Source organism: Sipha flava, unplaced genomic scaffold (assembly GCF_003268045.1).
Source record: "Sipha flava isolate LNK unplaced genomic scaffold, YSA_version1 103_pilon_pilon, whole genome shotgun sequence".
NCBI lineage: Eukaryota > Metazoa > Arthropoda > Insecta > Hemiptera > Aphididae > Sipha > Sipha flava.
In genome coordinates this window covers 1292102-1315493 of record NW_020271717.1, presented here as the reverse complement: position 1 = coordinate 1315493, position 23392 = coordinate 1292102, and the positions used below count along the sequence as shown (strand labels likewise).

The 23392-nt window shown below is 36.7% G+C and overlaps 2 protein-coding genes across 7 annotated transcripts; both read left to right on the top strand.

Annotated features, from left to right (window-relative positions):
• Positions 1-1533: 1533 nt before the first annotated feature.
• LOC112682270 (mucin-19-like) lies at positions 1534-10456 on the top strand. Of its 5 annotated transcripts, none has more exons than XM_025552812.1 (5): positions 1534-1821; positions 2096-2174; positions 5106-5385; positions 5512-5754; positions 8268-10456. In XM_025552812.1, exons 3-5 carry the CDS (start codon positions 5127-5129, stop codon positions 10319-10321), a joined length of 2556 nt encoding a protein of 851 aa, XP_025408597.1. In that variant the 5' UTR covers positions 1534-1821; positions 2096-2174; positions 5106-5126; the 3' UTR covers positions 10322-10456. The 5 variants fall into 5 exon arrangements, with proteins under 5 accessions (XP_025408597.1, XP_025408617.1, XP_025408601.1 ...); XM_025552832.1 differs by having other exon boundaries at positions 1535-1821; positions 5515-5754; XM_025552816.1 differs by lacking the exon at positions 1534-1821 and adding an exon at positions 1946-1964.
• Positions 10453-17771, top strand: LOC112682255. Of its 2 annotated transcripts, none has more exons than XM_025552792.1 (8): positions 10453-11429; positions 11534-14069; positions 14132-14454; positions 14512-14655; positions 15387-15753; positions 15814-16136; positions 16406-16615; positions 16679-17771. In XM_025552792.1, the coding sequence occupies exons 2-8, from the start codon at positions 11558-11560 to the stop codon at positions 16739-16741; spliced, it is 3942 nt and encodes a 1313-aa protein (XP_025408577.1). In that variant the 5' UTR covers positions 10453-11429; positions 11534-11557; the 3' UTR covers positions 16742-17771. The 2 variants fall into 2 exon arrangements, with proteins under 2 accessions (XP_025408577.1, XP_025408586.1); XM_025552801.1 differs by having other exon boundaries at positions 10453-12923; positions 13077-14069.
• Positions 17772-23392: the final 5621 nt, after the last annotated feature.

The following is a 23392-nucleotide window of genomic DNA, read 5'->3' as shown; positions in this document are numbered from 1 at the left end:
TATGTTAAACAAATGTGAAATTATAAACTTTTATGTGTCCTGGTATAAAAAAATGAAAATATCGTTTCATATCAATTCAGACATTTTAAAAGACCGTTTAGTTTTTGGAGAGTTTTATCATTTATATTTTCAACTCCGGAATAATGACGATTTGTTTCGATCGTATACCAGGACGACCGTCTACTTAATAGAAATTATAAGACCAGAATTTAACTCAGAAATAAACCTATCTTTATATTTCCTGTTCCATTTATTCCATGGAACTTTTCTCTTTCGTAATTCCGCAATTAAAATCTCCATGGTAATATACGTACGAATCGTACGACGCAACGACTAGAAACAAACTATTTTGTTTTTCAATTCGTACGACTAAACGCATTCGAAAAATCCAGAGCCGTACCTAATCATTTTTTATCCTGAGGCAGTACTGAAGCAATGCGCCCCTTAGGTTGTAATGCTGTCACACTCACAGCTTTTAATATGTATAATAGGATTCGGAAAAATCTGAAAAATCGTAATTAGTTTTCTGGCGAATCAAGGAATAAAATTTCTTAAAACGAGTTGATTATTTAATATTTTCGCGCCCTATCAGGTTCAGGCGCCCGAGGCAAGTGTCTCGTTCGCCTCACCCTAGTTACGGCTCTGGAAAAATAGGACGCATCGGTCGTATTGACCGTGGCTACTTGCGTTTGTTCGTCTTTTAGAATCGCATCGGTCGGGTCGTATAACGACATCGCGTTCGTCGGATTCACCAAAGACACGGGAAACGAGTGCGAAAACACCCCTGCGGCGTTAATACGGTATGGCCGGCTTTCCGTCCGAGGCCGTCGGGTTGCGCGCGTTAACAAGCGTTTAACGGCTTTGGTGGCGTACACGAAACGTATCGTACGGCCGGTGGTCAGCGGGACGACGTTCGCGGCGCGCGCGAGCGTAATGATTCCGGTGCGAACGTTACAATTACCGGGCTTACCGCGCGCCGCGGAGGTCGTTACGGTGAACGACGATCGAATTTTTCGTAAACCTTTATGCCATTTAAAGGGCGTTGTTGCCGTGCACGTCGTTAGAACGCGACGCGAAAACGCGCGAGGAAATCTGATGGCAAAATAATAAGAACAGGCCGTACGGTTATTACGGCGCCTTTCGCGTACGCGCGGGCCCCCCGCGGTAATGTGCGCCGAGTACGCGCAATTTAGAACATATTACGACCGTTAAAACACGGCGCGCGCGAGCGCGGAACCACACGCGAAGACCCGGGGTACGGGGGTGTCGGCCGCGCGGCGAGTTTGTTGAACAAGTGTTGTTGTACGTGTACATAAACACTGGCGGCTTGTGGAAAGCTGAACGCGACGCGGCGGCGGAAACCGGTTGTCGCCGCCGCCGCCGCCGCCGCATACCCGTACGGCCACAACGCGTTTCCCTTCCACCCGTTCATCGTTCGCCGGCGATGAGCCGACGACGCGTAATGACGAAAAACGTACGTGTATTCTCGTAATATTTTAATAATTGTACTCTCCGCGTACAGGCCACCGGTGTGTGCACGCACACGCGCTCTCTCATGGACATGCGATCGCGCGCGCCGCCCCGAATCGTATATGCGTGTGCGGCGGCGGCGGCGGCGGCGTAAAAGTTGTACCGAGCCCGCGGGCACGCCGTGAAATTGTACACGCACCGCCGCCGCCGTACGCGTTTAAGGTGGCCGCGAACACGGCACCGTCGTCGTCCGCACTCGGCACCGCGTCAGTAGACGTATACTGCCCGCTGTGCGCGCACTCTTCAACCGTACGCGGTCCGTCCGTCTTCTCGTCGACCCGTGCTGATTAGGTAAACACCACGTATTATAAATAATAGTAGCACTATTGTAAATAACATGATAGCACGACGGCCGTTCTTGCACCGACGGCCCAACGACGCATTGCTGTTACGACCCGCTGTCAAAAGGATTACTGTTGAAATAATAAAACGCTGTGCGTTGGAGTACCCTGCGCGCGCGTGCACCATAATATAATGCTTGTTTACGCTTGATAATAATAATCTGTAATGATGGTAATTATAATATTGTTTGAATAATGCGTTATTGTTTTTGCTGTCGGAACAGATATTAGGCAGTACACCACATTTCGGGATCGCAGTCGGCGGTGAAACGTTTTCGAACGAAACAAGCGTCAACATTTCGAGTGAGTACCTGTTTATTGCTTGCACTTAAACGCATTGTTGTCGTTCTAACAAATATGTCTGCACGGCCGTTGAGTGTTATAATACTTGAAATATTATCGGTGTGCGTGCGTGTGTGTGTGTGTATAGGTAATAAAGTAGTACGTATACATAGAAATGTAAAACGGTTAGTGTCGTATAACGTCACACGCGTATTGTAGTAACTAGAGTGTACGACGCGCTCGAGTATGTACGTATTATGCATTATTAGTATGTACATAATATTTATTATGCGCGTTTAGGTATGCTACTCGTAAACGAATACGCGTTTCGTTAACATATAGGTCGGAATTTCTCTTTTCGCGCGAGATAAGCACCACTCGCCCCCGATACGCGGACGCACTCCTGAACAACGTATAATATACACAGATACGTCCGCCGCCGGTTCACCGGTGCACGTACGGAAGTTTGCGCCCACTGCCGACGGTTACGGTGCGTTGTAACGGTTGAACGAGAGACGTCCGGATGAAATGTTTCCAATCGAAATCGACGCGATCGTCGAGAATGCGTTCGTCGACGTGCGTTTTCAGTACGTGCCCACGCGCGATGCGTGCGGCGTGAACACGCAACAGGTGCCGGTGGGCCGCGGCGAGCGGTCGAGGGGACCGCGGTGTTTTTGTTCACGATCGCTTTTCGTCCCGCGCAGCGCCCCCGTCCGTCGCGCAACCCCGTTCGTCGGCTGCGCGCCGCGCACAACGCAACCGGACGCGACCTACGTGCGTCGACCGCAACGTTATTACGTTCGTAGCCGTTCGTTATTATCGGTTGGCAGCCCACCGGGGCCGAATTAGTGAGACACAATAATGACGGTGAGCGCGTACCACCTATTATACGTACGGACGTTATTGTTCAGAGCGCGCAGCTCGCCGTACCACGGAGTACACATTTATCGTACACACTTGTAGGTAATAATAATAACATATGTGTGTATGTGTGTGTGTGTGTGCGCGCGGGCCGGGTACAGGTTACGTCCACCCGCTCAGTACGTACCGTACACGTATGTAAACTTGTGTGTGCCTAGTAGAAAACCGGCCGGCGGCGCACTTTCACGTGAACGCGCGCGCTCGGGGGACCGACGAGAGTGGTATTACGTTTTCGGATTTCCTGCGCGCATCCGGTCTGCCGGTACGCCGTAAAGCGCAAGAAATCGCCACTTCCCCTGGGCGGTCGCCGCGACCAAACTTCCCGGGACAGTGACGACGCGCGACCGCGGTCGCCCCCGGCGCGCCTGACGTCCGCGCCTCATCGGTGTACGGCACGCGAGCGCGTTATCGCCGCGGATGACCGTGACATTGTGCCGCGCGCGTCGTTTTGGTATGCCGGGCCCGCGTATCCGGTTGGAGGTCATGTGCCGCTCGTGACCGCGGGTGAGAGTGGACCCGGCCGCGGCGGCCCGTCTCCGATGCACCGCGCGACCAGCTGCACCGCGTGTCTCCGCGCGCGCGTACAACAACGTTCGCGTGCAACACGACATTCGTGTCCGTGAGGACACGCGTTCGAGTTGTCGCGCGCATTGCGTACCCGCTATTCGGCCAAAGGGACGACCGGACAACGGGTCTACGATACCCTTTGATTGTGGCGAGCCGCGAGATAACCGTATCGCCCGTTCCGTCGGTGGTCGCACGAGCGATATTTCTGAAAACCGTTACACTCTCACTTTACGTCACGTACGTATCACACATGTAGGTTACAACTTTTACTCTTCTAAAGCTCGTCGTCCGCTTCATTCGTCTATTGCACGTTTTTTACAGAATATTAAGGGGGGGGGGGAATTATTAATATATTAACAAAACGCGGTCAACGAGTGTTTTCTCAAATGCGTACTAAACTATGCGTAGAGAGTTATTTTTATGCCTTCGATTTATTCATATTTGTAGTTTTTTGTTAACTCAACATATTTCATACCGTTTCAGGTTTCTCCTAAAAAATAATATTTATCTATTTCTCATTTAGTACCAACACTCGAGTGTTATGAATTTTTTTTCATGCCCCTACATGAATGCAACGTTTTACGAATAATATTTTTTTCGTCTCCCATTTCTCGTCCAATCTTCTCGAAAAAAAATAAAATTATTTTCCCGTAACCGAAATACTTCGTAAATAACTCCGTAAATTAAGACGCGACTAATGAACAAAAATAAAAATTCCGAGACACTACCAACCGTCTCACCCTCCTTTCTTTGCTCTTTTCCTTCGAAAATCCAAAGCCCAGTCATCGTGGGTTTATATATGTTTTCTACGGGAAGAGCGTTGCATCGGAGGGTACAATATGTCACGTGTCTCAACATTCCAATATAATATTCTCATCGCAACTACGGGCGAACGACTGCGTGCGTGTGCGTTGACGTCGAGACGTGCTTAGCTTTTTAAACCAAACTCGGTTGTGTTTACGATATTAGTACATTATAGTATATTGTATTTGCTCATCTCGCACGCTTAAGAGACCTATACGCGCATTTGTGTTTAATATTATGTATCGTATACGCATACGATACGCCGAGATTGTAAAAGTAGGCAAAGATGGTAGCCGTACCCGGCAGACAGGTTCTCTCTTTCCCGGCGCACCCACGACACGTCTAATAAACTGCATTCTTCGAGAGAAACACAATGTGACGTGGTGTAAGCAGCATCATAATATCTCCGTGGCTTGTGAGTTTATTTTTGATAAATGCTTTCATCGAATCGACCGACCAGCGCGCATTCGTTAACCGCACGAGGACTGCAATTGTTGCGCAGTCGGTTCTATATAATTAACATACTATTTACCATTATTTTAACTGTAACAGTTGTGTGTACACAGATAGTAATAAGATTCGTTTTTAATAACTGTGTTTTCATCATGTTTTCGTACGTTGCACACGCGTTTATCGGTGTCCTAATGATTCTTCTTGCAGAGCCCGTAGTAAAATCTTATAATGTGGTGGCCCCGGCCACGATGGAAGAGTGATTTGTTCACGTATTGTACACTACTGTTATTCATCACGATCACGACAACGTCAGACGCAGTTATGGCCGACGAAGGGCAGCATTGCGGTGGAGCTAATATGTCCGCTGTGGTATGGACGACGGCCCTTTGCACAACGCTATTGGTGTTGGTGGTTGTTGCGATTTATTTCATATACTGCAGAAGAAGAGAAAACGACTGGTCGTCCTTATGGTGGAAAAACAACTCAGGTATATTAACGTATATCTATAATACAATATTATTGTATTTTACTCAAACGTTTTTACGAATGTATAGATACACGAATTATAATATAACAATGAAATATTATTTATAAAACTTGTACTACATTTCAGCAGACAAGAACCTTGTATTGCAAACATCGCTTCCGACAAAGGACCAGCAACAGAAAACCGGTGGCACTGATAACCCAGCATTTTTAGTTGATACTTATATCGGCGACCGTGTTGGAAAAACAGGATTGACCAAGATCGTGCGTCTACCGCAATCGACTGTTAATGGTGGGTCGCTGGGAATTGAACTGACGAAAGAAAGTGACAAACAAATATATACGTGTAAACACAGCGATGGATCAAAAGGTAAATTCAACCATAGAAAAACTTAACGGGTTCCGTACTCGATAACATTTAAATAATAAAAAATACGGTCGAGCGCATTTTCTGACGGTTCATCAAGCACTACAAGTTTTTATACTAAAATGTTAATATATATATATATATTTATTTAACGTTTAAAATAAATCACCGTGTCATAAAGGATATCAATGTTTGATATGTAACATGCTTACATAAATATGTAAAAAATTTAACTTGTATAAACATGTATAATAAGCCCAAGTTAAATTTATTAAAGTAATATCCACGCATAGTAACTTATCGGCTTCATATAAATATAATATATATTATTGTGTTCATAGCTTTAAACGAAAATATTTTTTGTTCTACGTTTAATGTATATATAATTACGCACATTTATCATGTTTCAAATCGGCACAAGATTTGATAAAAACTTATAATTTAAAGATAAAATATATTTTAATAGAAAACCGCGATTAGGATTGGTCACAATTGCTAAATATTCGCTCGATACGCTTTCTCGGCATCACAGTTATGCTTCACAAACACGACATAATATACTTCTGTTTATTGTAAAAATACAACCACATGATTGAGTTAGTGGATCATGGATAATTTTTACTAGTAGGTGGATTTATACTTTCAAATATATGAGATTTATGTAATTTACACATTTTCATGAAAAAAATTAATGAGTAATAGAAAAAGACACTATCTACATTCGAATGTTTGATCATTTTCATAATATTCGAACATAATATTTTAAATAAATAACTATAATATCACTGAATATTTATTTTAAAACTGCATTAAATATTATTTATGAAATTAGATGTGTATACTATTCCTATATAATATTTAGTTATATTATGTAATTTATTCATGTCAATAAAAAAATCGAAATTATCTTAAAATCCTAAATAAAATCAGATGATAATAAAAATTTAATTAAAAAAATATTTTCAAGAATATTTCAATCAAATAAAATGTCTGATTTATAGAGCGGACGCAAATAAAGACCATTAAAAAAGTAAAAGCTGAATCAAAATTCAAGATATTTCGTAAACAACTATTACCTAATCATTATACCTTAATTATATTTAAAAAGTAAAATTACTGTGAGATTTTATTACTGTAACAATTTTTCAATTTAAACGAATTTCGAATATTTTCTATCGCATATTAATATATATATATATATATATAATTGTGTATATGTGTGTGTATATGTGTTCACATGTGTGAATTTATTAATTCTACTGAAACTTTATAATTTATATATGATATTCTAAAATTAATTAGATTTGAATGAAAATTCTTAGATTGAATTTATAATGCGTGTGTCTAATGATAAATCATCATTTTAAATTAATAGTCATTAATTTTAATAAACGGCAAATTACTTTTAAGAGACTTATATACTTCTTTAAATACATCGTCTGCCGGATAGTAATTAATAAGCAATAACGTGCTTGTGCAGACGTATTATTTCAAAGTGATATCATTAGTACATCACAAAAATATTGTAACTTATTTATTATTTTTATTTTCATATTATTAAGTCGTTATTTTAATAAAATACTTTTGAGGGAGATGTATAAATATATGGTTTAAAAATACATAACTTTTTAGGAAAATTTACTATAAAATATTATCATTATTACATTTTTTAAAATATTTTTGGTATTTAAAATTTTACTATAACTAAAAAAGTAGTCACTAATCCAATACATGTTGACGCTTGTCTCTACCGAATACTATTATCGTTTCGATTTGTAGCGTAGAAAAATTATTTTTCATGTGTAAAGAATATCCACACGTAAGCAAAAATACACCACGTCTTTATCTCTACTAGAGGTAAAGATTTGGTGTTTTGTCACTTTTGTACGAATTTGTCACAACGTACAGGTACTTTTGTCCGCGTTGTTCGTTAGACGGGAAAAACACCCGATAATGATAAAATGTCGAAAATACTGAAAGTAAAGTTGATGAAAAGTGATATAGATTTCAAAATTAAATAGAAAATTCTCGATATAGTACATCCAACTATTCAAGAAGTATAAAATTTGTAAATAACTACTGTAGTAAAATAATAATGAAAAACACAAGTTCAATTTCATGTAAATGATAGCATCCATACGTACAGCTATAATGTGTCTATACGTTCATTCATGTAGCATTATGCTGTAAAATAATAAATTATACGCTTATATAGTTGTATGTTACAATTAAAAAACCCGTATAGTTTCACTTATAAATACTAATAAGTAATATTAAATAAGAAAGTGCGTATAAGTATGTTAAACGTTGCGCTCAGAAAATACTTCGTTATTTTTCCCGGTTCGACGAAAAAAATTTATATCCCTATGTGTAAGTGCATTTGATGAACACGGAAAGTGTGAAAAAAGGGCGTTAAAACGCTCGAAAATAATGATACCTAGAGACGTGTATTATTATTAGGCGCGCGTGGATAATACGATCAGTAATGTTTCATTATTTGTGCTTTGTGTACGTAGAACGGCTGGTAGCTTTGCGGTTGGTATTCGATAAGGATCAACAGCAGCAACAGTGCGGTCCGCCTTCGGATCTGAGCCGGGCCCTGGTCGAACTGAGTAGCAGATACGGTTTGCGCGTTGAACTGGAAACCGAAGGAGAAGTCGCGGTGGTGGCACAGCCGACGGTGGCGGCCGAAAAGAGCGACGAGGAAACGGTCAAGCTCGCGAAACCGAATCTTTTGTCAACGGTCCGGGACAAGGCGCAACGTCTGTGGCATCAGGGACAAGTGGTGTTCAAAGGCGTTGACCGCGCGGACATCGAGAACGACGCTGGTGACCTGGAAAGCGCGGAGAGCGGCCGTGCGGCCACGGGCGCCGCGCCGATGCAAAAGCTTACGTGCACGGTGACGACGGTGGACGAGACCGCGACCGCGGTGCAGCGTGAGGCCGACACTCGGAACGGCAGCGGATCGTTGCGGTACCGGACGCTGGAATACGGAGCTTCGCCCGGAGACGCCGCAGCGTACTCGTCCCCGGACAGCGGCGTTCAGTGTTGTTCGGTCAACGTGCCGGAACCCATCGCGGTGGCTCCGGTGTCGTCGGTGATGGCTGTGGCGGCGGCGGCGGCGGCGGTCGCGGACGTGGACGTGGCTCCGGATCGAGGCGCAGTAGCGGCGGCTTCGGATCGAGACGCGATCGTATCGGGTAGAGACGTGACTTCGACAGCTCCGGATCCGCAACACGCGGCTGTAGCTGCACCGGATAAACATGCGGTGGTCGGCAACAACGATGACGACGAGAAGTTATCGACGACCAAACCGAAACATACAGCACCAACTAAGCCGAATCGCAACGAACCTAAGACTACGGCACCAACAAAACCGGATCGCGACGAACCGAAACATACGGCACCAACTAAACCGGATTGCGACGAACCGAAAACCACGGCACCAACAAAACTGGATCGCGACGAACCGAAAACCCCGGCACCAATCGAATCTAATCACGACGAACGAAAACATACGGGGGCCAACCCTCCGCCGCCGCCACCCCGCAAGTACAGCGCGCCCGTCGTACCATCGGTTGTGACCGTTCCGCGTTCTACCGCTTCCAGTACTGCTGACGCCACTACTGTTATCGCTACCGACACCGATACTGCTATCGCTACGGATGCCGCCACGGTCACCGACGCAGTACAACGGCCTTCTACTGTTTCGGATGCATCGCCCGCACTGCCGACCACAGGCCCGCCTCGGGCCATGAACGAAATACGAATGGACGACGACTATTACTGGTGCACCACAACCGCAATGGCGGCGCCGCAGATGTCAACGTTCGGTAAAAGCCCGTCGGCGACTGGCGACACAGCCGAAGCAACAAATCGTAACGGAAACGCGGCCGTCCGCAATGCTGCTGCAACGGTAGACGAGAAAAGTGCTGCGGTAGACGGGAAATACGCGGCGGTCGCGATGACGGCAGACGACGTGGGACGGGACGTGGTGAGCGCCACCGGCACCACGACCAGCATCGAGGACGCGTCGTTGCCGTCGTTTTCGTCCGACGAGGACGAGGACGACGACGACAACGGCGCATTCACGGACAACAAAGCGAAGTTGCCGGCCGGTACAACTGTCGAACCGCAGAACGGCAGCGGTGATAAGGCGTGCAACCGAGAGGTCGGCATCAGTAGCGGCTGTAAGAACGTGGCCGCTGCAAAGGCCGACTGTGACGCAGGGCCCACCGTGGCGGAATCGAAATCGCCCACAAGGTTGCCGACCCTAAGGTTGTCCCTGTCCTCCCCGCTGTCCACAACCGCCACTACGTCGTGTTGCTCTTCTTCGGCTTCATCCACGTCGTCGTCGCCCACGAACAACAGCAGTAGCAACCACAACAACAACAATAACAACAACTCGCCAATCGTGTCGAAGATACCGGTGCGACGGCAATCGGCCGGCAGCAGCATCGGCGCCGCGGTCGTTTCCTCGCCAATGCCGAACGGCACCACGAAAAAATCTATACCCTTGCCGCTGTCTAGGAGCGGTTCCCGGTTAGCTATGTGGTCGTCGGCCAATTGATGTTTTTTCGTCCCTCAAACATTTATTATCGCAATGTAGGTATTTACTATGCATACCAATAGTGTTTTTAAATACATTTATTATCACAGTACTATATTATTATTATTTTTTATTATTATGCGAAAATTAAAATATACTTTTTTTTTTTTTATTATTATTTTTATTATTTATTTTAAATATATTATGCGTGTAAAATATAAACTATTTACTAAATGTGCGAATCATGATCCATTTAACGCGTAGAGATGTACCTACATTTTTACGCCTTTGATTTCATCGTTATTCATCGTTCACCAACATGTATTTTCTGCGACTGCATTTGTACATCGTAAGTAATTGTCGTGTTCCGATTGAAAAAAAAAAATGAAAACAAAATAAACGTTTCTAATAGAGAGTATGCTGTTGTTTATTAATTAATGCCGGGTCTGATACAACGCGGTGTACGCCCGCGTTCATCGTATTTATATTGTTAAACGGGACGATAGCCATAATCGTGTTGCGCCGCTAAAACCAATGGTTTCACCGGTTGTCGCGCCCGCGGAACGACGACTACAACAACAATAACGCCTGTTTGCTCGCCTCCGGGTGGAGGCACAGCGGCCAACATTGGTCGACCGCCACGCTATCAGCGGACCTCCTCCACCGTTTCCCACCGACGACTCGGACTCGTATCTCGTACCCGTAACGGGACGCGCAGCAACAAACGTCCGTGCTGTTATCAGATGATATTTGGTAAATAACATATTATAATAATAATAGTAATACACACTGTTGTGTTTCGTGTTGATGCCGCTGTGCGTTTCGTGCACACCGATGCGCGTGTGTTACGACGTGCAAATCTTAATTGCCGCTCTGCGTTCATCATAACGTTATCGTGTTGCGCACGGTCAACATAATACTGCGATGCATTGCAGCGAATTGTACGGCACGCGTCCAACAACTTGATAATCGTTCCGACGGCGATCGTCCCATTGTCGCGATGCGTTTTCGCACTTGTGTGCCCGTTTCTGCATCCGCCGCCGCCGCCGCCGCCGCCATCATCGTTCTTTGCATTGTTTGCCTTTGGGAATACACCGGTGTAGAATAGCGCGACAATCGCCGCGATCTCGTAAGTATAGCGATAACCGCGTCCGTTCGGCGCTCGCATGCCATGGTCTGACATTTGTCCGTCCCATCGTTTACGCGTTGAATGATCTTACGGAAATGCCATAGGACTTTTGGAGCGCCGTCGTCCCAATGGAACCCGTTGGCCGCACTAATAACTCTAGCTCGACGACGGCCACTGCTGCCAGCGTCACCTCGGCCGTTGTCGGACTCTTGCTGACACCCGCTCGGACTTCGGTCGACGTTAATATTCCAAAGACAACCGCGTTGGTCCACAGTGATAATCATGTAGTGCCTTTGCAACACTGCAGCACCAGCACCAATGTCGTACATCACCAATATTCTCCTATTATTTTACCACCGCCACCATCCACGGTATTGATCCGTTCTACTCAGACCAATTCATTGTTGCCCGCATCGCCTCAGCTAATGCTGTCGACAATAGCAACAACAACCTCAGGAGTAGTATCACATTTTCAACCGCATGGTAACGGATCTCATCAATTAGTTACTGCTTCCACTGTACCTGTGTCTGCCGCTCTTCCAGTCATGCCTACTTCAAACATTACTTCTGCTGGTATGGCTTTAAGTCCTTTTGGTATTTTGCCCCATGAGCGGGTAGTACCACATCATACTCTTCATTATCGTCATCAGCCCAAAAAACTGATGTCCTCGTCATCATCTAAAACACTTATGGATCCTAGTAACTCTAATAATCCTCAAATATTAACTACACCGGTTATCCATTCTCAACGATTTTATATTGAACCACCATCTCATGTTAGTAACAAAATGAAACAGTACGACAACATTCAGCAACAACATATTAGAACCAAAAATGTCCATAGTATCTCAGATAAAAGTGTACCAGTTGTATCCAGTCCATATAATGTACAATCATATGAACAACGTTACCAACCAAGAACTTCACCACAACAAGTCGGTTACTTATCAGTTATTACTCGTACAGCTGTAACAACAACAAACAGTGTTGTTTTAAATGATGTAATAGCATCAAATAGTAATTATTATCCACCCCAACCTATACCGTTGCAGTCAAAAACATCTGATAATCAAGATAGGCAGTACTATCATTTTGACAGTACAGTCTCTGCAAGCCATACACCTCAACAGCAGTTGGATAATATCTTATTAATGGGAACTCCAGTTCAACGAGGCGATCCTATGCATATTGTTAAAAATTTACAATCTATGCAGACAGACATTGATGGTTATGGTGTTAAAAAAATGATTGAACAACCACCTAGGTTATTGACTACTGATAATTGTAAAACTATAGGATTCACTGGTATTTTAAGTAATGGTAGTAAAACCATAACTGACCATCAGCACCAACATCTTCAATCGCTACCTAAATCTTCTGTGATCGACCCATCAGCAACATACAATGGCCAATACTTCATTAGACGCCAGCCACCTCCTGCACACCTTCATCAGCATCAAAATCAACCACATTTACAACAACATATAGTCACTGGTAATACTAAAATTTTATCTACTCCTACCTCTTTATCTGTTTTATCTGCTAATGGAAACACACCTTTGGATGTACAGCAGTACCAACGTCACCTACGTTGGAATTTAGATCAACAAAGACCACCTGTTGTATCGACCTCATCTTGTTTTTCAGGAAATATTTCTTCAGGTGTATTTCATCAGCCATCACTGCAACATCAGCAATTCAACAATGTACCTTCAACATTCAACGTGCCACCATCAACATCAATTATTCATCAAAATCAACAGCAATTATCACAACCAGTTCAACATAATAATTTCAATGCATTATCAATAAATCCTACATATTATAATCCTGCATCTACAATTGTGTCAACTTTTGTCACTTCTGTAGCAACAACCAACTCATCAATATCATCATATAGTCGACCACATCAGGTTAATCAGCCCCAACATTCCAACAATTTTCAAGAAATCACTAATAATGTACATGATGGGAATTATATAGCAAGTAACGATACTAGATCATCATCTTTACCTCATGTTATAGTTCCTAATATTGAACAAGAATTGAGTCATCTTTGTGATATTCCCACTACTACTTATAATAATGTCGTTAAACCATTTAATACTACCGTTCAAAAACCTTCATTTTTAGATAGTTATGTCAAATTTTTACGTGGTGGCGCTAGCTGTACAACAGTAGAAAAAGAAGAAATATGTTTTGATTTACCGAAAAAGTTAATATATCCTTTATCATGTTCAACTCCTAAACCTATGCCCAAACCATACATACCATTAAAAAAACCAAAGATTGTATCAGTAAGCGAAAATTTAACACCATCTCGAAATGGTTCTAGCGAAGATAATAAAAAGATAAGCAATGTTACAACTACAACTGATGATGATCCACGGTATTTTCCATTGCCTAAAACATCATCATCAATAGCTGGTATTAGTGATGATAAAAGTGATGGTAGTAATGATGGTAATAGTTGGATGTCAGGTGATGATGATCAAGAACAGTGGTGGATAACTTCATCAAAAAGACCATTCAATTCTGCAACATCGGTAGCAAAAAATAAATTAGGAAAAGCGAGTAAAAAAAAGAAAAATAGCGGTAAAAAAGTTTCTACAAATTCTGCTAAAGCAAACAAAAAACAAAGTATATAAAAAACATAAGTTATTTTTTATTTATATTTGTCTAATATTTACTTTTTTTTTCAGAAACACAACATACTCAACAGCCTAAAAGACAATTATCCCGTCGATTAGCAAAAGAGAAAACCCAAAAGTTAATCAGTAATATAGATGGTGTATTAGATGAAGATGATGATTTATTGTCAGAACCTGATTCAGATATTGACCCTGCCTGGAAACCAAACAGTGATGATAATGATGTATCTAAAGACGACTTTAATTCAAATTTGAATCGTCGTAATTTCAGTCATAAAAAGTTTTCAAAAAGTGATCATACACCATCTACATCATCATCAATCAATAATAATAACAATGATCAGTCTGATGATTCAAATGCACCATTGTTTAAGGTATTAATATTATATTAAATTTTATTTTTTTTTTAATTTTTTATTAATTTTGTTTAGTCTGGTACATTTGTTGCACTAAAAAGTCAATATTTAAATAGTGACCAAAGCATTCCTCAACAATTGTGGCGAGTCGATGGAAAATCATTATTACAAAAATATAAACGGTGTAATGGAGATAATGTGTATAAAAGTGTGTCAACTGTAAGTTATAAAATTGAAAAATATAGGCTGTCATATAGTATGCGGTCTACCAGTAAACGCGTTCTATCGGCTGCTGCAGAATGCGGTCTACCTGCGGTTTTTACATAGGCTTAAGTTTATTTTTAATAGATACACCTTAATCTTTTTCTTCGATCAACACTTTATATTTATTGCCTTATACACAGATAACAATATTTCGATATTTTGTAAAAGTATGGGCTCAATAGCTCAGTATCATTTATTGCGCGACACAATTTATATTTTACACATTCAATATGTTGGCAAAAGATTTTTATTCAATTATTAGTAGTGACGAATCAACCACAAATTTTTTAATTAGCAAATAATGAAAATGGTGAATAGAGTGTGGAAGTGCTATGAATTTTTATACATATTGCAAATATCTCATGGAAACATGATGGCGTGGCATAAATAAATCAGATTTATTTAATGCATTTTTAAGAGATATGGCGGAAGTTTTTGTATAACATATTACATTATATTTATTTATATTCATTGACAACAATTTTTTTGACTAACTAATTTTTAATTATTAATTTTTTACTATTACTACTACAATAATTATACTTAAATTTTATAATATAATTTTTAATTTATTTATTTGTGGTAGACCGCATACTATACTCGTAAATTCACCGGTAGACCGCATACTATATGACAGCCAAAATATAAAACTGAATTATAATATATATTTAAACTGTAAATTGTAGTATACTGGCTGGAATCCATCACATTATAGTATGTATCGTCAAGTTACTGTCCAATTTGTTCCTACATACAAGGGTGTAAAGATTGTTCAAAATAAGAGTTCCACTCAGGTTTTGGTACAGTTAGTAAGTGATGACGATAACAAAACCATAAAAAATAATTCTGTTGTCAACACTGAAGTCGATTCATCAAATTGTAATTCTATATCTAAATCAAAAACTAAGGCTTTTCATTCTGTTTCATCTAACACTATTGATTCTGCCAAAGATCAAAACGTGATGCTACGTGCCCAATTTGATGTGTATATTCAATCTTTAGCATCACAAGCATTAGACCAAAATTTTTTGGTAGAAATTTATCGTGAAAATGGTAAGAGTTACAATTATCATTAAACATTATGTACTCGTTATAATATATTTTTCTATTTAGATGAATACTTTTTAAGCAATGTACGTGCCATTGACAAAGTAACACAAACTTGGGTGGAGGCCATAGATTCTGCCATTATAAGAGATTTAGTGACAGATTTGACTAAAGTAGAAAATATACGTACATTGATAAAAAGATATCCAACCATGGAAATGTATACAACAGATGAAAGCTCAGTTCATAATATTCAACTGCGTTGCATAGTATGTGGCTATCAAGGATTTGTGGATAAACAACGAAAATTTGTTGAAATATCATTGTCTGGTACGGAGTACAATAATCGGACATTAAAAAATTCTGAAAATAATAGGCCATTTTCTAAGGTGATTGTCATTAAAATAAAGTTACATTTAATACATTAGTTACTTAGCAAATATATAATATATATTATATACCACTAAAATTAGTCTATGTTACCTTGTAATTAATAAAATCCTGTGTCTATCACCAAGTATAAATATATATCTGGTATATTATGTAATGTATATAATCATAGCTCAGCGCTTTGTCTCTTTCTACATGCATCATTATAGTTTTCTTAAATGTAATATTTAAATTTAAATATATTTTAATTTGTTGATTTTATTTTTAGATTATGCCTGCCAAGCGAGTGAACTGTTGTTCTAGTACTCAGTGTTCTGAAAAGGTCATTATTTTGCATAGTCTTGAACACCTTAAGTATCAACTTTACCAAGAATGTTGCAAACGTGTAACTATTGAAAATAATAATAGGAATAAATTAACTCAAGACACGACTACTGTTCTTAACCGGTTGTTAGCAGATGATACATGGATTGAAAATGTAATACATTATATAATGTTTTTATAATAACATAAATATTTAATTTAAATATTATTTTTATAGTTGTATCAGACTGTATGCAACACATGGGACCGAGCCAAGAGGTTAGTTTCCAACGATCAATAAGTTCTGCTCTGTTTATTTTATTAATTTAATTATTTTATGTATACGATATTTTAAAAATGTTCGTCATGATTGGTTATTTAAATAACCACAGTTGTTGGTGGTCTTATCACGTTACCAATAACTTGTTAAAATGTTAGTGCCTTTTCATTATTTATTGAATCCATTTCATTATTGCCATTGTAAAATTTTGTATTATATTCAAATTTGCCAGCCAAGCCTTTGTACTTTTGAAAGTTGAATAATTTATTTTTGTATGCTATTTATGTTTGTTATTTATTGTCATAAACAATTATTATATTGTCATCACATAAATAAATATTTATATACATGAAATATCATTATAAATGTTACCACCGAAGTCTGTCTACTTATGTTAACTGAGATGAAACGTATAAAACCAAACATTATTAATTAAATCTTATGTTTACTTCTTTTAGAATATTTTAAACTAATTATTACACAAATGATAGAATATATAAATTGAGTTGGTTATGATTAATTAAATTAGTAAATCAAGTTTAAATTATTGTTTAAAAAGACTTACTTAAAGATACAATCAATTATGATTACTGATTCCTAATAATTGTAGCTATGGGAGTAACTGATTTCCTTTTAAGTGTAATATGTATATGGGTGCTCATCGGGAGGGTGAAAGAAGGGACACTTGCCTACATTACCTGAAATGATATGAACTTCTTAAATAATAAATATTATTATTATAAGGATTTGATTAATAAGTATAATATATAAATACAATTTTTTTCTTTTCCCGCCCCTCATTATCTTTACAAATGAGTGCCCATAACTTGGTATTATTGGTGCTGTAGTATTAAATAATTATTTTTATGTATTAATGTTTTATTTTAAATTTAATTTGATGATTTTTTTTCGGTTTCATCAATTTATTTCCTGATGATAAATTATACTAATAGATATTCATTCATGACTATTGCCTATTAATAATTATTAAATTGATATTTTCAATAAATCTTTGTTAAAAAGTGAATGGACTTCAATGCTAACACATAAATATATGTATACATATATATATATTCTATATTTTTTTACTAACCCAATTTATGTATAGAAACAACTGTATTTTTTATAATAAATATTTTAGTATCATGACTATTTAAATATATAAAAAGTAAGAAGTATTTTGTATACTATGTAAGACCATTTTTTTAATGTCATTCAATCATCTACTCCAAAAATATATTTCACAGTAATGAAATGCTTCTACTAAAAATTAAAAATATATTGAACATAACTACTAATAATTTAAAAAATAGTTCTAATATATAGTTACTATGAATATGTTTTAAACATAAATAATTCCCAGTAAGATAAAGAATACAATGATTTGTTTGGAACGCAATGACTCAATGATCATCTTAAGCTGTGTGACTTAATAAGACATTGATATTTGCAAAGATTCGTTGTTTATTAAATTAACAACAATTTCTCAATAAAAGCAAATATACAAACTGTATTTTTTCTGTGTTGTTTTTGTACCAACAGAATTAGTTAATAAATATTTATTTTAAAAAAACTAGGTTGAGGCTTTTGGACTTTTTTAGCCTTAAAAAGACAAATTTTTCAATTTTATCATTGATAAAAATATTTTATCTTATAAAATATTGGGTTCATATTCTTTGCAAAATGTTGGAACTTGAATGAAAACTTAAAATAGTGTTAAATATAGAAGTTAGATTCAATTTAATGCATATTTTAAATATTTTTCTTATCAAAAGTAATTATTTATTGATCAAAACCCAAATATAATTTATTTTTTAGTTAAAATATATTTGATTACTGTAAGTCACATATGACATATTAAATAATTATTCTTTTTCAAATACTTTATTTTGGAATATATGTCGCGCCGAATTTATGAAATTGCTGATTTCATGAAATCAGCAACGTTGTCGCCGAATACGTGAAATCGGCAACTCAAAGTACATAATACTGCCTTCTTAAAATAGACCCTTCTTAAAAAATTATAAAGCATAATTTAATTTAAATAAATGTATAAAATGCTGGAAATATAATGTAATCAAATTGTAATAATGAATATTATATGTATTTAAATAAATATGTAAAACACCGGAAATATAATAAAATAATAAATACAGTTTATTGCGTAAAAAAGTTAATAAAAAAAATTATATTATACTTAAATATTTTGGCAAGTATGGCCTGGGTGACACGCCGAATTACACATCATATTATTTTTTTTACATGTGCAATTCGTATGACAAGTACAACATCAATATATAGCCAATCAATAGCCTTGTCCGGTCCCAACTGACTCCAATCCAACAAGTTCCCGTAGTGAATATTCTTTTTGTTGAACGTCTGCAGTCGTCAGGGAACAGTACTTTGTTAGCTGCCAAACTGTTCCGCTTCAGCCATGTGCTTAAAATCCCTTCTTTAAACCGATACGAAATTTGCCATCTTATTCTTTTATGATAACTACAAGAAAGTTGGCTGCATTACCTCGGCTTCGATCCACAGACGGGATTGACACCAGCACATTGTCACCAACTTTTAAAGAAAGGACATTTTCAATTACTGCCATAAGACACTATTTGTAATTATATCATAATAATATGTTACCGAATTCGTGTAATCGGCAGAAAAAGGCTGCCTAATTCACGAAATCAGCAATCAAAATTTGCCGATTTCGTGAATTTGGTAGCCAAATTTCCGGATACACGTATTTGGCGACAACGTTGCTAATTTCATGAAATCGGCAATTTCATAAATTCGGCGTACACGTATAAAAACACCCAAATATCTGGGCCCAACCTTCGACAAACGCCTAACATAGGCTAAACACATTCATATAACAAAATTTAAATTAAGCCAACGTCTACTCTCTCGGACCCATTCTTGGTAAGTTCTCAAAACGAATGAAAGACGATGGGCAAAATATATGTTTGGTATTTTAAATACCATAAATGCACAAAAATGTATTCGTAAAAATGTCTCAAGTGTATACTATATTTTCTAAATAAATAAGCAAAAAAAATTTCTAACCGCTTCAAAAATATATCATACATAAAAAAGTAACTACTTACACAAGTAGTTGTTAGACAACTCCCAATATTTTTACAACTTAAAATTTATTAAAATAACATTATAATTAAACTTAATACAGACATTTTTGTTCAAGGTACACCGTAAATAACGCAGTTATTGCTGGTACATTAAATACAGGACAAGGTCACTCCCAATTAGAACAATTTTCTACCATTTTATATAATATATAAAATATTATGCCTTGCATGCAAGGACTGGAACCGAACCCCAAACAATCCTTTATTTCAAAAATTTATTTATTATTAATCTCCAAATTCTACTTTTTCAAACATGGGCCGTTTTGGCACAGCATTATGAGATAGATTTCACTTCTTTATTAACATTAAAATACTATCTTTTCTCCCAATCGCTTTAACTTACACACAAAAAGCCTTTTTTACTTATCTTAAATACTTTTTTGTGCGTATGTATATATGCACAAAAACCTAACCTAACCTAGTCGGTACATAACTAGAATGGGAATTTGTATTATCTAAAATTAAAAAATTATATTTTCCTATCTGGATTTTAATATTGTTTGTAAATTAAATTTGAGTTGATGAAATCTTGTAAAAATATATACACTCGTTTTAAATAAAGATTAATAATTGTTACGTTTTTACATTTTCTATGGTAAAACGAACGGAACATTTTAGAAACAATTGCGAAACCCTATAGGGCTCCACGGATCACAGTTTGAGAATTGCTGCACTACACCATTGGTTATTATCAAAATTATTTTTATTTCCATCTACTCTAAGAACCTATGTATTTACTTATAATTGAAAATGTTTTAAACTTACTTGTCAAGGTAAAAACAAATAATTATTAGTTTATTTTATGTCTTACTATCGAAAAATGTATAACCAGTTATAAAATAATATACTTGATAAGATTTAAATATAGGTATCCTAAACTCTAAAGTAAATAAATGGGCCTGATTTTCTATGTGACACTTTTTGCTTAATGTTGTATTCTATAATATACCAAAACAAATAACTTATAATTAATAATTAATAATTTTTTTACTGTATAATTTTATTTATTTTAGAGTATGTTTATAATACAATTACATAGTCAAATTGGTAGTACATATAAATTTATGTTTAATTTTACTATACTTTTTAAATTCTAAGAACTGGGTGTAAGTTATATAAATGCGAAAAGAGTTAAATAAATATATGAAACATCATTAACTGTAAATATGAAGGTTTACTCGCATTAAGCTGTTAGATCGTACATAGAAACATTACTTTCGTGTATCTTAACTAAAATTATTTCATTGTTATCACTAATTACTAATTAGTTAATTGACCACGTCATAATCGACGAGACGTGACATTTCCACTGCATAATTTTAATTTCTTGAAATCATATTCATAAGTCATAACTAGGACACGGATTTAAATACACTTAAAATCATACAAATATGTTCTAAAAAATAGCCAAAATTGTCCTTAAGAAATGCATTTTACCACAAAAATGACCTTAAAAATGCCATAATTTTTTTTACTTTGGGCATTATTTAACACACTATTCAATACATTAAAATCATATTCACACGTAATACGAGCCACATCTGTGAGATAATACGAACTAGCTGATTATTTGTTATTTGATCAAATACTGGTGACGTTCAATAGTCAATAATAAATTAAGATAAGATGAAAACTGAATCGAAAACATTTTTTATTTAATAAAGATTGACAATGCGTTTGGAAAAATCTGATAGATAAACCTATTTAAATGTCAAGAAAATAATTTGTCTCTTGATTTTATTTTGAATAGGCTAAATTTGTTTAGTATATAGAACAAATATGCATTAAAAACCAACAAAATGACCCAATAATACTAAAAATGCTCTAAAAATAAAAAAACGTCGAAATAAGCAAAAAAATGCAAAATAAAATTTGTAGTTTTGAAAACCTCGTTACATGAAACGAATCATTTTATTAAAGAGCATTATGTATGATCAACTAAAAAAATATGCACTTTGCATTGAAATCCGGGCCCTAGTCATAACATATGGTTGGTATTTGTTGGTGACGTGGTTTAAAGTTATAATTTCAAAACATACGTAAATTATAAATAAAGAAATCTAAAATGTGAGCGTAAAAAAAATATAATTATTATTTCTAAAAAAAAAAAAGGAAAAACATTAATAGTTAATGTATGTTTAAACTATCAAATGTTGGTTTTTGATGAAATTGAGTATAGATCGATAAATCATCATTAATTTTTTTAAACAACAATCTAGTTAATTTTCAATAGGGTATGCTAGTTAATTTGAATACAAAAAGCATGACATTTGAATAGTTTGTACCTACTTTATAAAAAGTTTAAATGTATTAAAATAAAAAATTATGATATCATATTAATGTTTTAAGAAAACTTTTAATCATTTAATGGGAATTAAAATATATCAAACAAAATATAAATGTATTTATTGGATAATGGATAAATAATATTATCTATTAAAAATGTTAACTAAAAAAATCAAAAACCTTGTATCCAGTGGCGGACACTAAAAAAAAATGGGGGTAGTATATTAAATAAAAAAAAACCACCAACCCATCTGCCAAGTCACTTTCGAAATAAAAAATAGATCCTTGGGGACTTTGTCTCCCACCCCTTGAATATAACTGTATAACCTTGTTGATAATTATAACTATAATACTAATAACATATTAAATAAACTATTCAATTTTTTTTTTTGTTCGATCTTCAACTTAATCAACTTAATCAACTTAATATTATTCAGTTATAAACTCTTGTAAACAAATAGAAATTAATGTAATAAAGCATTTTCTAATATATAATTAACAAATCTAATATACAATTGAGAAATATCTCCAATTGTCTGTAATGTAATGGATGATAAAATACTCATTAGTATTTTGTCAGTTACCTCTATAATAAGCTAATGACAATATTATTCTATTGTTTATTTTTAATATTTTTATACGTAGTAGAATTATGATTTAGATATTTTAGTACCAGAGGTCTATTGGACCACCAAAAAAATCAGGGGTAACATCTGCTACCCTTAAACCCTATAGTGTACGTCACCATAGATTAAATATACAGCATATTTAATCAATGACGTCACTGCCTGTATGATATTACTAATTGTATACATTTGAACAAACATTTCAAGTGAAGGTTGATGCATTACCTACTTAATATTTTATCTTATCTATTTGTAATATTTGTAAATTCAAATGTAATATTACATCATAGAGCGAGAAAATAGTTTATAATACTAAATAAATTTAAGAAATAAATATGTTTGCTGAACGAATTTAAATATTACTTTTAGATTTCAGTTCTAACCGAAAAACTATTTAAAATCGAAAAACCTTAAAGTAAATATCATCTGCAATTTGTATCTAATCTCCAATTCAAAAAGTTATTTGGTGAAACTTAATTAATCCAAAACTTTTTATTCGTTACCAATTGAATTACATTAGAAAAATATATTTCCATTTGAAAACCTACAAATATTTAAATACATATCTACATGGGCGTCCCCAGACATTTTTCTAGGGGGGGGGGGGGGGGGGGGGG

Coding starts and splice junctions, on each gene's coding strand:
- LOC112682270 (XM_025552812.1), top strand. CDS start 5,127: ATGTGGTGGCCCCGGCCACGATGGAAGAGTGATTTGTTCACGTATTGT. Junction 5,386..5,511: donor ATGGTGGAAAAACAACTCAG/GTATATTAACGT, acceptor ACTACATTTCAG/CAGACAAGAACCTTGTATTG. Junction 5,755..8,267: donor ACACAGCGATGGATCAAAAG/GTAAATTCAACC, acceptor TTGTGTACGTAG/AACGGCTGGTAGCTTTGCGG.
- LOC112682255 (XM_025552792.1), top strand. CDS start 11,558: ATGGAACCCGTTGGCCGCACTAATAACTCTAGCTCGACGACGGCCACT. Junction 14,656..15,386: donor TGTATAAAAGTGTGTCAACT/GTAAGTTATAAA, acceptor TGTAAATTGTAG/TATACTGGCTGGAATCCATC. Junction 15,754..15,813: donor AGAAATTTATCGTGAAAATG/GTAAGAGTTACA, acceptor TTTTCTATTTAG/ATGAATACTTTTTAAGCAAT.